Source organism: Peromyscus maniculatus, chromosome 5 (assembly GCF_049852395.1).
Source record: "Peromyscus maniculatus bairdii isolate BWxNUB_F1_BW_parent chromosome 5, HU_Pman_BW_mat_3.1, whole genome shotgun sequence".
Classification (NCBI taxonomy): domain Eukaryota; kingdom Metazoa; phylum Chordata; class Mammalia; order Rodentia; family Cricetidae; genus Peromyscus; species Peromyscus maniculatus.
In genome coordinates this window covers 142,415,476-142,432,188 of record NC_134856.1, presented here as the reverse complement: position 1 = coordinate 142,432,188, position 16,713 = coordinate 142,415,476, and the positions used below count along the sequence as shown (strand labels likewise).

Sequence of the window (16,713 nt, the reverse complement as noted above, 5' to 3'; positions counted from 1 at the left end):
AGACCTTAGGCACCTTCCTTAGTTTTGGATCAGGACAGTCCTGTAATTAATGTAGTAATGTAAACATGCTATTTACTCAGAAAGCCTTGTGAAGCCTGATTGTGTCTAGGTTTGACATGGGGCTTCAGATTTCCAACAGCTTCAACAACTCAACATCTCCTGTTGTCTCCAATGAGAATCCACCCTTTTCTTGAATCATCACAGTCTCAGAAGAAATAATGTTGGTGTTAGCTATATCAAAAAATGGTGTGTGTAATAAATGAATTATGTAAGAAATACAGCAAAAGTGTTGTGTCCACTGAGTTATCAGTGCCGCATTACCTAATTAAAAAATACAGACAATAGGTTTAATGTGGAAAGAATATAAAATGGAATTTCAAGAATATTTTGAAATTTGAGTTACCAAACATTTTAGAGTTTTAGAAAAACAAACTCATTCATCAATACTATTTACCTCCTCAATTTTAATAATAAGACTGAGAAGGAAATTACCATAGTATTTTCACTTGTGCCTAGCACTAGAAGAAATCTAAGAATAGTCAATAGGAATGGAAACTTGGGCTAGAAAGGGAGTGATTGATACATGCCATTTCAGCGTGCCTCTTGGTCTTCAGGATCAACACCATGGGTGTGAGTCTGTTACAATTACAGAATGCTTCAACACATTATTGCAAAATAGGGAAACATGGAGAAAGATTTTAAAAGGGGAATTTGGGGAAGGAAATACATGAAGTAATTGAAGCATGGAGGAGGGAGAGAGGGAGAATATCCAGAAAGAAAAGGTAAGATGAGAGAATTAAAGACATGATAGATAGATAGATGATAGATAGATAGATAGATAGATAGATAAATAGATAGATAGATAGGGTAATTGAATGATAGGAGATAATAAATAAATAGATGATAAATAGATGGATCGATGAAAGTGCCAGACATGTTCTGAATGAATTTCCAGTCATTCCGTGGAAATGCAGACTACAATAGGAATGGCAGAAACAAGTGTGGTTGCTCCTCAGAGAATGTTCATGTGACCTAGCCTGCTCTGTAGTCAGCATGGACAAATGACAATGTTTATTAAGAAAACTTTAAGTGCACAAATATTCTAGAGACAATGCATATTATCTTAAATTTGTGACAAATTAACATCAGTTGAAGAATATATAAATAAAACATATTCATACAGTGAAATATTTTACATATAAAAAGAGGTGTTGATACATGCCACAGTGATAATTATTTTAAATTATTAAATCCAATGGAAAATCAATACATATACTGAAGTACATCATTTTAATTTTATGTAGGTAGTACTATAATGTTTTACTGAGATATACATGAGATAATAGTTTTTATCTCAAAGTGAGTATTTCAGTGCTTCTTATCATATATGAAAGGTTATATATACCTTCGTTGATGATATCTGGTTACACAATATTTCCCTTAATTCTAAACATGCCTCATATTTATGCTCCATGATTCTCCTTTGTCCATTTTGATAATCTGTATCTTTCCTTATGGATTTTTGTGTTCTCAAAATCATGCTTAGAGAAAATCACTCTTGAAGTCTTGCTATGATCAGTGGAAAATAGGAAGAAGATATTTGTAATGAAAATGCAGGTGCATATGCACTGTCGTTGGGTTACTCCAGGAGAAGGGAATCCCTGTTTGTGAGGATCAGGCAGCCATGGAAATCAAAGCATTGATGGTAATTATGCCTGCTGTGTTGTTTTGTTTTGGTGTGGGGAGAATGTAAGATGGATAACACTGAGATATCCTCTCTATCCTGAGCAATTTACACATGCTCCTTCTGTCATTCCACAACAACTCCCCAACAGTGGCTCACGAACTTCAATGGGTATCAGAATAGTCCTAGGGTCTAGAGCACACTTCAATGATTGTCAGAATATACACAAGACCTAAAGTTCAACCAGACAAAATCCTAGCATGAAGGAAAGGAACTGTGCAAAATGTCCCACCACTAGTTAGGAAGTTATTCACAGGTGATAGCTGCTTGGAAAGTGATAATCATATTTCCCCAATGGCGTGATACTGGGTGCATCACATACAGTCTGAGACAGGACACATGCTCAGAAATAACTGGCCAATATAAATCAGACTCTATGTTTTTAGTGACTATTTTTTTTTCTCTTTTTGGGAGAGGAAAGAACATGAAGTTACATTGGTATATAGAGAGAAGGGATCTAGAAGGAATTGGGCAGTGGGAAATAATGTGATAAAATTATACTGTCTGATACAGTGAATGAATTAAAAGGAAGTCTGAAGAATGAGATAAGCAGGAGATAAATAGCATAGAGAATTGTGGGTAAAACAATAAGAGCTAATACCTCTTATTTCTGCTTTTCAGTTCCTCTAAAAAATATTACATGAATCTAAAAATTATTCTCCACTATATCCCCTATAGTTAGCAATTTCTTAGGTAGTGTACAGTTTAGAATAGATAGGTATTATATATTTCTTCCATGATCTGAGGAAGACACCAAATGCAATAATCAATGGATAAATCAAATATGGTTTGTCTTGCCATGAGATATGATAGAACTTTAGTATATGAGGAAAATGTGACAATCATTATTGTGGGGTAACCACTTAATGGTCCTACTTTTTAATACTGGTGCGATGGAAAATACCTTTCATTGGGACTCTTATGAGGAAAAACACTCAACCAAAATATAGTATCCAAATATCTACAGTGACAAAAGGAAATGGTGGGTGCTAAGATAGAAGAGGGAGAGAAGAGAATTATTGTTCAGTGTCCAGAGCTACCTCAAAAAGAAAATCCTTCTGGACATCTCTTTGCAGTGCTTGCAAAAACAATCAGTGTGCCCCTAAGTCCAGCAGGATGTGTCCTGAAAATGATAAATACAAAAACTTCCAGTTGTTTGTTACATCAATGAAGATGGCAGCTCAATTCAATAGCTAGGAGAAAAACCAGAAAGTTTCATGAGACCCCTCATAGCACATTCATTCATATTTCCTATTATGGTTCAGCCTTGAACATCACTTTCCTCTTTGGGGGTCACTGTCTCCTAAAGATTCTTGTGAGATACAACTGTGTTACACACTGACAAGGAGACAGAGCATCCCAGGGTCTGTGTTCTTAAAGGATCTAACCATAGCTGTGGACAATACACAAAATAGAATGCACTAACTCCACACCAAGGATGGTAACCAAAACCTCCCACTCTGAACGGTGAGGGTACAGTACCATACAGCTCTCCCAGGAAACACAATTAGCAAGCAAAATGTCAGATATAATGTGATCTAAGGCCTACAGGATGGCTATCTAACTTCCTTTGACAAGGTCATCAAATTCAGATCCCTGCTGTCAACTGAGGCAGCCCAGGCTCAACCTTCCAGCGTCAGGCTGAAATCATATCTCAGAAAGAGCCTTAAGTCCCAGTGCCTGGAGGCCTAATCCAGTCACCAACACAGCCAATCAAATGGAGGGCATGAATGAGGGGTGGGGACAGCTGTCTATATACTTGGGATTTGAAGCCTGAGTGAGGTGTGGCTGGGTCAGATCCTGTGTCTTCAGCAACCTCAAAGGAATTGAGTCTGTGTGGACTAAAGCAACATAAGTCACCACAGGTGAGGCTCTGTCTGTGCCAAGGCAGAATGGGAAGTAATCCTGGAGGGGAGCCTTAAGAGACTCCATGGAAAATCAGGAAGATTCCCCTGAAGGAGAATACATTCTGAGGCTCAGCAGCTCTTCTGTGTGTAGATGGAGGAGAGGGTGTGAGAAAGGCATAGAAGAATCCAGATCTCTCATCTGCCAGGTCTAGGTTTGTATAGGTTCCCTGTAAGTACAAGGCTGGGTCTGGCCACAGAGAGTGACAGAAGTTACCATGCACACCAGTAAGTAACCTTCATTGTCACTTCCAGGGTAATAGAAATTGCTTCTTGCACATAATTCCTGGGTAAATCTGTTTTCAGTTGACCTGTGCAGATATAGTAGACAGATGCATGTCCCTATCCAGGTCTTATGGTGAGTGTTGTTTTAGAGTCCAGCAAAACCTGAACCTCAAATCCCGTCAGAGGTTTGCTTTCATGCTTCACTTCTACTTGTTGGCCTGGCTTCCTCTGGTTTTCCCGTGTGACACCACTCTCATTGAGGTAGTGTGCGGAGAACTTGGTTGCATGGTCCCAAATGTAAGAAAGAAGAAATAATACCTGTAATTTTCCCCACATTATATTATTATTATTATTATTATTATTATTATTATTATTATTATTATTATTATTATGTTTTTCAAGACAGGGTTTCACTGTGTAGTCCTTGCTGTCCTGGGACTTGCTCTGTAGACCAGGCTGGCTTTGAACTCATAGAGATCTGCCTGCCTCTGACCACTGAGTGCTGGGATTAAAGGCATGCACCACCACACTGGACTTTCCCACACTCTTTATAGAAGACGTTTCTCAAAGTTTTCATTCAAGAAGGGAGGGTGCAAGATAAGCCCATTATCCACTATATATTAGAAAGGTATATGATGCCATGTGGTCCCAACTCTTGGGCTCACATTGAAATTTGGATCCAATACCACGTAACAGAAGTTTTGCTTGGAATAAATTGTGAGCCAGTGATATTTTAAGTCCATAGTTATTTTTTGTTTGTTTGTTTGTTGTTGTTTTGGGTTTTTTATTTGTCTGTCTGTCTGTTTGTTTGTTTGTTTTGCTTCTGGTCCTCAGTGTGTGTGGAGATCTTTCTTAAATAACATGAAGTACACTTGAAGTTTTCCCTGCTAGAATTCTGGGCATGTGTTCTTCATTTTGCGTTGGAACTAATAATTATCAGTGGTTGATTTACTTCAAACATATCCTAAGCCTTTCCTTCAATCTTTCAAAAAGTATTTGGAAGACTATTTCAGAGAATATTATTGACCACAGATGGATTTATTTGTTAGGAAGGAATAAGAAGGCATTTAAAAAATATTGGTGTGGTCACATCTTCATTTCTCTTTCCTCTCCAGGTACCTGAGACATGATGCCTGCTGTCTTCCTGGTCATCCTGTGCTTTGGAGTGGCCTCAGGTGCTCCAGCACTTGATCCTAGTTTGGATGCTGAATGGCAAGAGTGGAAGATAAAATATGGAAAATCATACATCCTGGTTGGTAAACTGGAAACTGTCCAGAAGAACCCCAGAATAAACTATCCTTGCTGTTGCAAGTGTCTGGACACATTAGAGGTCATATACCACACCCTTCACTGAAACATTATCTAATCACAGTCAGTGTGAGCACAGGGTGGCCGGATCCTCTTTTCCTCAGTACGTGGAGAATGTGTGCTATCATGTCCATAGCACCCTCTCTTTGACCTCTGTTCACTGCAGCAGCAAGTCTACTTGGTCTGATATTTCCAGAGTTTTGCCATTCATTATGCTCATTTCCAGGAAGAAGAAGCACAGAAGAGAGCAGTATGGGAAAAAAACATGAAGATGATCAAAATGCACAATGATGAGAAAGGCCTGGGGAAGCATGGCTTCACCATGGAAATGAATGCCTTTGGTGACATGGTGAGTGTGACATGGATTGCTTCACACTATGTTTTCTTCAGTTCTTTACATGCAGTCTTTTTGTTTTGGGTGTTTTTTTTAATGTGGTTTGTTTGTTTGTTTTTGCTTTGTTTTTTTGATTAATGTTATTTTCCTGGAAGACTGCTAAGGAATACAGAAAATTGATGACTGATATTCCAGTTCCGGCTGCCCTGACAGTGAAAAATGTTCAGAAACCTCTAGCTAGTGAATTCCCCAGTTTTGTGGATTGGAGAGAGAAAGGCTATGTGACTCCTGTACGGAATCAGGTACGACGGTGGCACATGCCCATATTCTGAAGCCACTTTGAAGACAAAATGCTTGATGTCTATGTGTGTCTATTGAGTGTGGAGAGATGTGCAGTTCATTTCTTCTTCTATGAAAGCTTCATACATTTACACAATGAATATTTATCCTAGCAATTCACCCCCCACTCTCTCTCTCTTCATCTACCACATCTGTCTTTAGAATTTATTTCTTTTGTTATCATTAATAACTGTAGCGGTATTGTGTTCCCCAAAATATTGTGCACACTAATAAACTTATCTGGGGTCGAAAAAGCAGAACAAGCCACAGCTTTCTCACCTCGCCAGTTCCTCAGCTGATCCTGTTTCCTCAGACTGGAAGCCTCACAGTCCTCATCCAGAATGAATCTCAGCTGAACTGTTGCTTTTAAGCCTGAAAGCTTAACCAGCCAAATGCTTCTAGTTTCTGGTCTTCATGCCTTATATATCTTTCTGTTTTCTGCCCTCACTTCCTGGAATTAAAGCTCACTTTCCAGGATTAAAGGCATGAGTCACCATGCTTGGCTGTATCCTTGAACACACAGAGATCCAGGTAGATTTCTGCCTCTGGAATGCTAGGATTAAAGGCGTGAGTTCCACCATTTTCTAGCCTCTGTATCTAGTGGTTGTTCTTTTCTCTGACCCCAGATAAGTTTATTAGGGTACACAATATTTTGGGGAACACAATACCACCACATTTCCCCTTTTTTGTCTAAAATTTTAAAAAAAAGCTTATAACTAATACAAGAAAACTATCCAATAAGTATATACAATATATACAGTCAAGAATTACATTAATGATGTCAAGTCCATTAACATTTGATAGATTCAGATAAAAACTCCATTATATATATTAACAATGTCCAGTCCAGTAACATTTGATAAACTCAGACAAAAAAAATTCATTACTTATCCTATTTAAAACAAGAAGTTCCTTTTAAATGTATATTCAATAATTGACCTTTTTATCATATCCATATTCTCTCTTTTTTCTTTTCATAATAGATTCAATAATCTACCTTTTGTCATTTTTATATCTTTCCCTTTTTCTTTTTAGAGTAGCTTCAATTATCTACCCATTTATCTTAATATTTATTTATCTTTTTTCTCAGAGTAGACTTAATGATCTACCTCAAATAGCCCATAAAACCAGTAGGTCCTGCTCAAATGTTCATGTGTGTGTTGCCATCGACTGGGACATGTGCAAACTGCCAGCAGTCATGTCTTCTAGGAGAGTACCATTCCTCCCTAGGCATCTATCAACTGCTAGTACAGTTTTGTAAATTATTATGGGCAGATAATAATTGTTGCTGGGGTTGGTATTTGTTTGTGTATTGACAATCTTTATTTCCCTGCTCAGGGTAACTGTGGTTCTTGCTGGGCTTTTGCTGCAACTGGTGCCATAGAAGGACAGATGTTCTGGAAAACTGGCAACCTGACCCTTCTGAGTGTGCAAAACCTAGTAGACTGTTCTAAACCTCAAGGCAATAATGGCTGTAGTAATGGTACTGCATACAATGCCTACAAGTATGTTTTGGACAATAAAGGTCTGGAGGCTGAGGCAACCTATCCATATGAGGCAAAAGTAAGTAGATTTTCTATACTACTGTCATTTCAGCCAGCTTCAGGCAAGGGACATTGCAGGATAATCACTGTTTTCAGAACTCATATTGGAAGCCAGAATCACTGCACACCATCAGTGGTCTCATTAAAGTATCAGTCTTTGCATGGGTTTCTAATGTGGTAGTTTCCATATAGCTGTCCCTGCTTCTATGCACAGAGAATATGTGAACCATTTCACATATAATGGAGATTTCTCCCTGGGAAAATTTCTTATGGACTTGAAAACCTATGAGGTGTCAATGAAGACATGAGAGTTGATTTTCAGTTCCAAATCTCCCAGTAACATTTCACTTCCTTGGATGACTTAAAACAGTCCAGACATGGGGATGCTCAGCTGCAAAGTGCAGGGTTGTGGCTCTGATGGATGCTCCCCAGGAGGAGGGTGAAAGTAACTGAGCCTCTTATCTCTTTACCTTTTAAGGAAGGACCTTGCAGGTACCATCCTGAGAACTCCAGTGCTTATATAGTAGATTTTGTGTCCCTCCCAGCAAATGAGGATTACCTACTGATTGCTGTAGCAAATATAGGGCCTATCTCTGCTGCAGTTGATGCTTCTCATGATTCTTTCAGATTCTACAAAGGAGGTAAGCATATTTCCCTCTAGATATGAAAACAAGTGAAATTCCCATGTCATGCCATGTTCATGATAGGCTGTTTATCTATAAAATTATATGTGACTTTGGGTTTCTGGATTTTTTCCTCCCCACACAATAATACTGAGTTCTATCTTCAACTGATATGGCCCTCTCATGCAAGTACATCATATTTTATAAAATTTACTGTTTAGCTTATTTTAAAACCATCCTCAATTTGGTGGGTGTTTTAGATTTTTATGGAAACTGTACATCTGAAATCAAATTCTTAATAAGCCTCTTGAATTGAGTAATTTCAGTTGAGTGAGTTTTACTTGGCTTGAGCTTCTAGTTTAAAAACTGAAGATTTTAATTAGTCATCTTATATGCACCTAAGCAACTGTTTATCAACAAACCTATGCTTATTTTGGTTACTTTAGTTTTCTGTGAAACTATGTGTATATTAGTATTCTCAATAACAATTCATTCAACTCTTAAGTCTGTATATAGCTTACATCATTTCTGGGATCTTTGAAAATGCATCTCTATTGTTGGTGGCAGTGGTCACTCTCAGGTGTTCTGGCATCTCACATCAGCTTCCACTTTATTTCTCAGGTATTTATCATGAGCCAAACTGCAGCAGTTATTCTGTGAATCATGCAGTTCTGGTGGTTGGCTATGGATCTGAGGGAAATGAAAAAGATGGCGAAAGCTATTGGCTGATCAAGAACAGGTATAAACTGCCAAAAAAAATCTGTATTTAAAATTCTAGTGACTGGAGAGATGGTTCAGTGTTTAAGAGCACTGGTACACTTCCAGAGGATTCATGAAGGGATTCTCTCTTGCAGTCAGTGTTTGACTACACAGCCTACCTAGAAAACTTTGTCCCACTTAAGTTGAACAAAGCCTGTTTTTATTTTCCCATGTACATGTATGAGGTATATGTACATGCGTGCATGCATACATGCTTGCATGTCTATAAACACCTGTGTGTGCAAGTGCACATGTGTAGTGACCTGGTGTTAGTATCAGTTGTTTCTCAATCATTATCCACGTTCTATTCTATATTGAGGCAGTGCCTCTCATTGATGGAGTTTACTGGTCTGACTAGTCAGCTTGTTCCAGGTATGTTTGTGTCCATGTCCCGAGAACTTGCTATAGGGATACTACAATGTTAATCTGGCTTTTAAATTACTCTTTACATTGATCTCCTGCCCTTAACCTCTGAGCTCCCCTACACCATAAACAACCTACTCACATATCTTATCATAACATTTCCATTCTATCACTGGTTTCTTGGGTGTCAATGTTATTTTGTGCCATTGTTTTTCTAAAATCTGACACGTTTGTTAGAACTGAACTACCTTTTCTCTGCTGTGGTCTTCACAGTTCCGTGCGAGATGCCTCCTGGTACTCAGACCCTCAACTTTTTGTGACCCTTCTGTTAAGTTGGCTTCTTGCTAATTATTGTAATAAATCAACCATTCATTGATATTTCTACTAAGTGAAAAATATGTTTCCTTTCAGCTGGGGTGACGAATGGGGCATAGATGGCTACATGAAGATTGCCAAAGATCGCAACAACCACTGTGCAATTGCTTCATACGCTGCCTACCCCGACATATTCTAAACTGCCTGGTGGCCACAAGGGAAGACTGGCAGAGAAAGTATCCAGTGGAGTGCCCTCCACTTCACAGTGACCAGCTTGTGCTGAGTGTGTTCAGTAGTTGAATTCCTGAAGAGCTACATTGCAATGTGGATTCTGGGACCTGCTCACTCTTTCAGCATGGCACCTACTGTAACTGATGTGTCTTCATTACTCCTACAACTTGATTTTCAATGTTAATGGTTATGCAAATGGTGTCTTTAAAAATGTTAAATTCAAATATAATTTTTATCTTCTCTCTGTTTTTTTAAGTGATTTTTTTTTTGTGGTCCAACATGTAATTTATCTTGAAGACAGCATTGTGTGTAGTGATGGCATTCTCAGAGAAAGAGTGAGTGGTTTTTATGAGATGGTCTTTATTCTGTTTTGGTTATGGTCTGCTTACAGGGTTCTATATACCAGCAAACATTTTCTGAAAGACTTTATAAACATTTCTGGATTTGGTATTTTTTAACCATCATTAATTCACCCAGTTTAATTCTCTGTGAAGTGTAATTGTACAATGTACTGCTTCACCGAATTGGACTGAGCTGTAACTCTCCCTGATCTAGTACCTCAACCCTGTACTAGATTCCCAGTTACTGTGTCAAAGACATCAAGGTCACATGTTTGCAGTTACAGGACTGTGATTCAGGTGACAAATTAAAGAGATTGAGAGACGACCCAAATTAATAAAATTGGAAACAAAAGAGGAGATATCACAGCAGATATAAATAAAATCCAGAACAATCATAAGAACTCATTTTTTAAAATCTTTATTTCATTAAATGAAAAAACATGAAAGAAATGAATAAATATCAAGATATAAGCCAAACATAAAACAAAAATATATAAATGATTGGCAGAGCCAGCAATGAGATGGAAGCAGTGATAACTGTCTAACAAAAAGTAAGTCTCCCCTCCACACAAAAACACCCAAGTCCAGATGGACCCACTGCAGACTTTCCAAGAACTTTAAAGAATACTATTATTACTCAAGTTATTACCAAGTTAAAAACTTTTTACTTTTTTTTAATCAAAATATAATTACATTGTTTCCTCTCTTCCCATTACTCCCTCAACTACCATGTCCTTCACCCACTCACTCCCTCTCCAATTCAAAGCCCTAGCTCTTAATTGCCAAACTATTTATGAAGCCAGTATTATCCTAGTACCAAGCCAGAACCAGATTCAACAACAGCATCAGCAGCAAAACAATATTAGCCACAAAAATTCTAAAAGTTATTAATAAAATACTAGCAAATCTAATTCAAGGACATATCAAAAAGATCATTTATCATGACTAAGTTGTATTCATTCCAGAGATTCAAGAGTAGACCACTATATGGAAATCAACAAATGTTACCAATCACATATATTTACATGAGGGAAATCACGAGACCTCTCTGAGAAAAACCCAACATTTATAATAAAGTAATGGTGAGTGTACACTTAAACACAATAAAGACCATATATATATCATGCTTATAGTCAACATCATGCAAAATGAAGAAAAATTTGGTTTCACTAAATCTGGAACAAGACAGGGATGAATACTGTCTCCACTCTTGTTCAATGTAGTGGTTGAAATCTCAGCTAGAACAGTAAGACAAGAGTAGGAAAAAAAGGAATATAAGGCATGTGTATCCGTGTATCCATATTGCATTACACAATGCTGGTTGTTGATGAGGTTCATAGGTCTCCTAGCTAGGTAGGACATTAGGTGCCTCCTTCCTTTGGAAACTTTCATGGAGCTTTCTGGTATCATGAAAGCTACTCCTCAGGGAGGGGCCATTCAGGTCAGTTCCAGATCATAAGTCTTCGGGACCATGTGCATGGTGTCTTTAGCACCAGGGATTTACTTTGGTAATAACCAATGACTTTCTAATTGGACATAAGACCTGCTCAACAAGAGGGATGCCATGCCTAGTATTGGAAACCTAGGCATCTGTTCAGTGCTAGTGAAATCCTGCTTACAGGAGAAGAATCTACAACCAATAATTTACTAATCCAGCACAATCTCTGATAATAATATATAAACATTTGTCCTTATACTCACAGGTAAGTATAGGTGTCACCCCTCATCAAAAAAAATTTGTTGAGGCATGCATAGACCCCATCTGGTGCCACACAGCTTAAGTGGGTGAAAAACACCCATGGGGCAGTCTGATCTTCATGGTCTGGCCTGCCTGAAGGCATCCACAGGGCCATGATGATGAGCAAGCACATGATGGAGAAATGGGAGATAAAAAGAGGTGGAATGGTGCATGTACTGTGGCATTTCTGAAGAGGCAAGGGTGGCTAGGAATGGACTGATGTTGGCAGCCTGCTTGCCACCCAGGACTGGGGAGACATCCAGCCCTGGGATGCTGCCTAGGGCCATGTCTGTGTCCATGGTCCTATCACAGCCAGGGTTTGTGTTGATGTCCATGACCCATGTTGTCACCAAGGCCACAGAGATGCTGGGATCTGGGCCACCACCTATGGCCATTTTGGTGTCTGAAGGCCTTGTTGCCACCAGGTACATGTAGATTTGAGTGGCCTGTGCTGAAACCAGGGGTATGATGACATCCAGGCCCAAGATGTTACCAGGAGCCACATCTGGGTCTGTGGCCCTGTAGCAGCCAGGATCTGTGTTGATGTCCATGGCTTCATTAACCACTGAAGGCCTCATGGATGACCGGGGTCTGGTCAGACACCTGAGTCCATGTTGGTGCCCGAGGACAATGCTGCAGAAAGGGTCATTCTAACCAGGATGGCCTGTACTATCACCCAGGGCCATGGTGACATCTGAGCCCTGGCTGTATTTAGGGCCATGTCTGGATCTGTGGCCCTACCTCATCCAGGGTCTAGGTTGATATCCATGGCTCCTGATACCATCAAAGGCCATGTAAATACTGGGGTCTAAGACTTCACCTAAGGCACATCACAATGAATTATAGGCAACTGAGCGAAGCTGGGGATGTGAGAGGTGGTCCTCCCTGAGGAAGAACACACTGACTGGCTACCCAGTGCCAAAACCTCAGCTCAGAAAATATAAATACAAGTAACATTATTTGGACTCAACAGGTTACATTTAAAATATATATGTGTAAACAAATACATGTGCACATGCATTAACAGTTAATGAAAAAAGTCACAAATTTGAAGGAGAGTGGGCAGGGGTCTATAGGAGGATGTGGAAGAAGGCAAGGGAAAGGAGGAATGTTGTAATTAGATTACAATCTTAAAAGTAGCCAAAGAGGGCTACAGATAGGAAAAGAAGAGAAAGCAGTCCTGTTAACACAAAACATTATCCTATACATGACAGATTCAAAAGGTTCCACAAAATACTCTTAGAACTGATAAAGACATTTAGCAAAGTGCAAAAGATATAAAGTTAACACACGCAAATCTCTAGCCTCATGTACCAGTGGAAAACATGCTACAAAAGAAATCAAATAAATAACCCTATTTATAGTTGGCACAAAATATACAATACTTAGGAATAAATCTAATTAAGTAAATGAAAAAAAACATCTACAGTGAAAACATGAAGAAATGGCAAAGAACAGTGAAGGAAGGCACCTGAAGATGGGAAAATCCTCCATGACTGTGGATTGGAAGAATTGATGTGAAAATGACCGTCCCAGCAGAAACATTCTATAGATTCAAGCCAATCACAGTAAAAATTCCAGTTTTATTTTTCACAGATGTGTAAAACCACAACCAAAAAACTTATATGGTTGCACAAAGAACCAAGATACCCAACTCTTGTAGACCAAAAGAATGCTGTGAGCAATATCACCCTACCTGATTTCAAGTTATATCACAGAGCCATAGTAGTAAAAGAAAATGGTACTGGCATATGAAACAGATGCATAGAACAATGGATTAAAATAGAGTAGCCAGATATAAATCCATACAGCTACAGATAACTGACTTTTTACAAGGATGTCAAAAATATACATTAGAGAAGACACAGCACCTTCAACAAGTAATAGTGGAAAATCTTGTAGAAAAATAAAACTTGACCCTCATATTTCACCCTGAGCAAAACTCAACCACAAATGAATTAAAAAAAAAAATCTCAGCCCAAGACCTGATGAATGGAAATTTCCAGAAGTAGTAGGATGTACACTTTAACCTTATGGCGCAGGGAAGACCTTTCTGGGTAGGGCTGTGTAGCATAGGAACTAAGACCAACTACTTACAAACTGGACTTCATATCACAGTTTCCATGCAACAAAGGGAACTCAGTTGAATGAAGACGCAACCTTCACAGTGGGAGAGAATACTTACAGGCTTTACATCCAACAGAGGATTAGTATCTTGAGTATGCACAAAACTGAAAAATAATAAACAAGAAAACAAACCAATTAGAAAGATGGGCTTTCGAACTGGACAGAGTTCTTAAAAGAAGGAATAGAAATGGCCGATAGACTCCTTAGAAAGTTTTCAAAATCTTTAGCTACCTGGGAAATATAGATTAAAACAATCTAAAGATTCCATCTTATGTCAGTTAGAATAGCGGTGATCAGGAATACACATAACAACAAGTTCTGATGTAGATGTGGAAAAGGGGACCCTCACACACTGCTACTGGTAAAGGCACAATTCCATTCATTGCTTTCGCCTGTCTCTTCCAGATTTTAACAGGCTTCCAAGTCAGAATGGCGAGGGTTAGTCTTTTCTCAATGAAAAAGTAAAAATCTAAATTTCCAAACAAAAAGGAAACCAGAAACCCAGGCAATGCCAGCCCTGACAGCACTCATTCTCACAAGCATTTAAGAGATACTCCAGGGTATGATGTAGATAGCTATCTGACCTGGATATAGTGAAATGAAGGGGCCAGACACAGACAGTGGAAAATATGAAAATGCCAGCCACTGTAGAAAGTCAGAATCTGACAAATAATAGCCAAAACAAAACCCTCTCTCGATCTTTTGTTTTTATAAATGAAATGTACTGGGATTCAGCCACACCGGCTCTTTCACACCACTCTGTAGCTGGTTTGTGAGTAGGGCATTGTTAAGAGATGCATCAGGGATACTATGGCCCTTTATAGAGAGCTTTGCTGCCCCCTGGTGTATGTTTCTTGCCTTGCTTTAAAACATAAAATACAGTACAGTGATTGGAGTAGAGAACTTGCACTCACACAGTCATCTGAAATGATATGTTGACAACGAAGTTTGGACAATAAGTGGTCTGAAGGCAAATCTACACCTCTTCTTCTGCTCCTGCAAATCCAGTCTCCCCAATAGCATTCCCGGTATTGAAGCAGCACACCTCCAGCAGCCTTCCTCCCCACCTGCCATATCTCCTTTGGCTCCTACAGACCCTCCCCTCTTAACATACCTCTCACCACTTGCTGCTTTATCCCAGGCCCCAACTACATCAAGCACTTCCTGATAACCCACCTGGGACTCATTCCTGGGGAGCAGGTAAGCTGACTGTAGATCTTCCCCCATGCTTCTGCTCCTCTGTATCAAAGCCCCCAGTGACAAAGCAGACCCTTTGTGGTGACCTCTCTTCACTGTCTCTCCCCACTCAAAGGAATCAAAATAAGCAGATTCTGGTTGAACATTCTGCTCTCCTCCCTCTTATGAACCCCTTCAGACCCCTACTTATCCTAATTCCTAAGTGTCAGCTCCCAATACCAGAAACACATTTATGTGGAACCCCCAGTGGCCATAACTGTCAGCTCCAAAGAAAAATCTCTATCAGGAAACACACAGCCATCACACTCTCTGAAAACCCAGAGAAGAAACAAAAACCAAGGAACAAAATACCCACTCAACAACAACAAATCCAGAAATCAGCACCTAGACCTATAATTATCCTAACCCCAGATGCCTAGATGCTAGCATAAAACAAAATCAATGACAGCCATGGAAATATGTCTCCACTGGAGCCCAGCTCTCCTACCACAGCAGGCCCTTACTATTCCAACACAGCTGAAGCAGAAGAAACAACCTTTAGGAAGATGATAGAGGCACTTAGGGATGAAATGGGGGAAAAAACTCTTAAAGAAATGCTATAAAACACAAACAAAAGTAGGAGTAAATGAATAAATCCCTTGAAGAAATCCAGGAAATACGCAGAGACAAACAAAACAAAACACAAAAAACAATAACAAACACCAAAAAAAACAGTGGAAGGAAATGAATAAACAGAATCAATCAAGAAAATACAAACTGAAGAATTCTGCAAATAAAAAATTTAGGAGTTCAAGCAGAATCTACAGAGTCAAACTTAATTAAAAGAACTCAAGAGATGGAAGAAAGAACCTTAAGTGTTGAAGATATGATAGAATAAATGGATATATTGGTCAAAGAAAATGTTGAATCTAAAAAACTCCTGACACAAATCATCCAGGAATTCTAGGACACTGTGAAAAGAACAAATTTAAGAATAACAGGAATAAGGGAATGAGAAGAATCTCAGCTCAAAGACCCAAAAGTATTTTCTTTTTTATTCATTTTACATATCAACCACAGATCCCCCTCTCATCCTTTCTCTTGCCCCCCCAACATCTCTCTCCCACCCCTCATCCCCTCCTCCAACAAGGTAAGTTCTCCCACATGGCGGGGAGGGAGGACTAAGCCTGCTACATTCAGTTGAGGCAAGACCAAGCCCCTCCCCACTTTATCAGGAGTGAGCAAGGTGTCCCACCATAAGTAATGGGATTGAGAAAGCCTGCTCATGCACCAGGGGTAGATCCTGATCACACTACCAAGGGCCCCTGAAACAAATCAAAAAACACAACTATCTCTCGTATTCAGAGGGTCTAGTCCAGTCCCATGCAGGTTCCACAACTCTTGGTCTAAAGTTTGTGAGTTCCTATGAGCTTGGTTCAGTTGTCTCTGTAGATTTCCCCATCATGATCTTGATGCCTTTGCTCATATAATTCCCCTTCCTTCTCTTCCACTGGACTCCTGGAGCTCTGCCTGGTGCATGGTTATGGATCTCTGTATCTGCTTCTGTCAGTTACTGCATGAAGGCTCTATGATGGCAGTTAGGGTATTCACCAATCTGATTACTAGGGTAAGCCAGTTCAGG

The 16,713-nt window shown here is 39.3% G+C and overlaps 1 protein-coding gene across 1 annotated transcript; it reads left to right on the top strand.

The window, feature by feature from the left end:
- Nucleotides 1-3,502: 3,502 nt before the first annotated feature.
- Nucleotides 3,503-9,933, top strand: LOC102923211 (cathepsin J-like). The gene is made up of 8 exons (XM_006981715.2): nt 3,503-3,609; nt 4,989-5,125; nt 5,408-5,530; nt 5,671-5,817; nt 7,193-7,417; nt 7,877-8,039; nt 8,643-8,760; nt 9,555-9,933. The coding sequence occupies exons 2-8, from the start codon at nt 5,000-5,002 to the stop codon at nt 9,655-9,657; spliced, it is 1,005 nt and encodes a 334-aa protein (XP_006981777.1). The 5' UTR covers nt 3,503-3,609; nt 4,989-4,999; the 3' UTR covers nt 9,658-9,933.
- Nucleotides 9,934-16,713: the final 6,780 nt, after the last annotated feature.

What these genes read in the sequence shown, in the direction of transcription:
- LOC102923211 (XM_006981715.2), top strand. Translation starts at nt 5,000, where the DNA reads ATGATGCCTGCTGTCTTCCTGGTCATCCTGTGCTTTGGAGTGGCCTCA. An exon ending in ATGGAAAATCATACATCCTG is followed by an intron (nt 5,126 to 5,407) that starts GTTGGTAAACTG and finishes GCTCATTTCCAG; the next exon opens with GAAGAAGAAGCACAGAAGAG. An exon ending in TATTGGCTGATCAAGAACAG is followed by an intron (nt 8,761 to 9,554) that starts GTATAAACTGCC and finishes GTTTCCTTTCAG; the next exon opens with CTGGGGTGACGAATGGGGCA.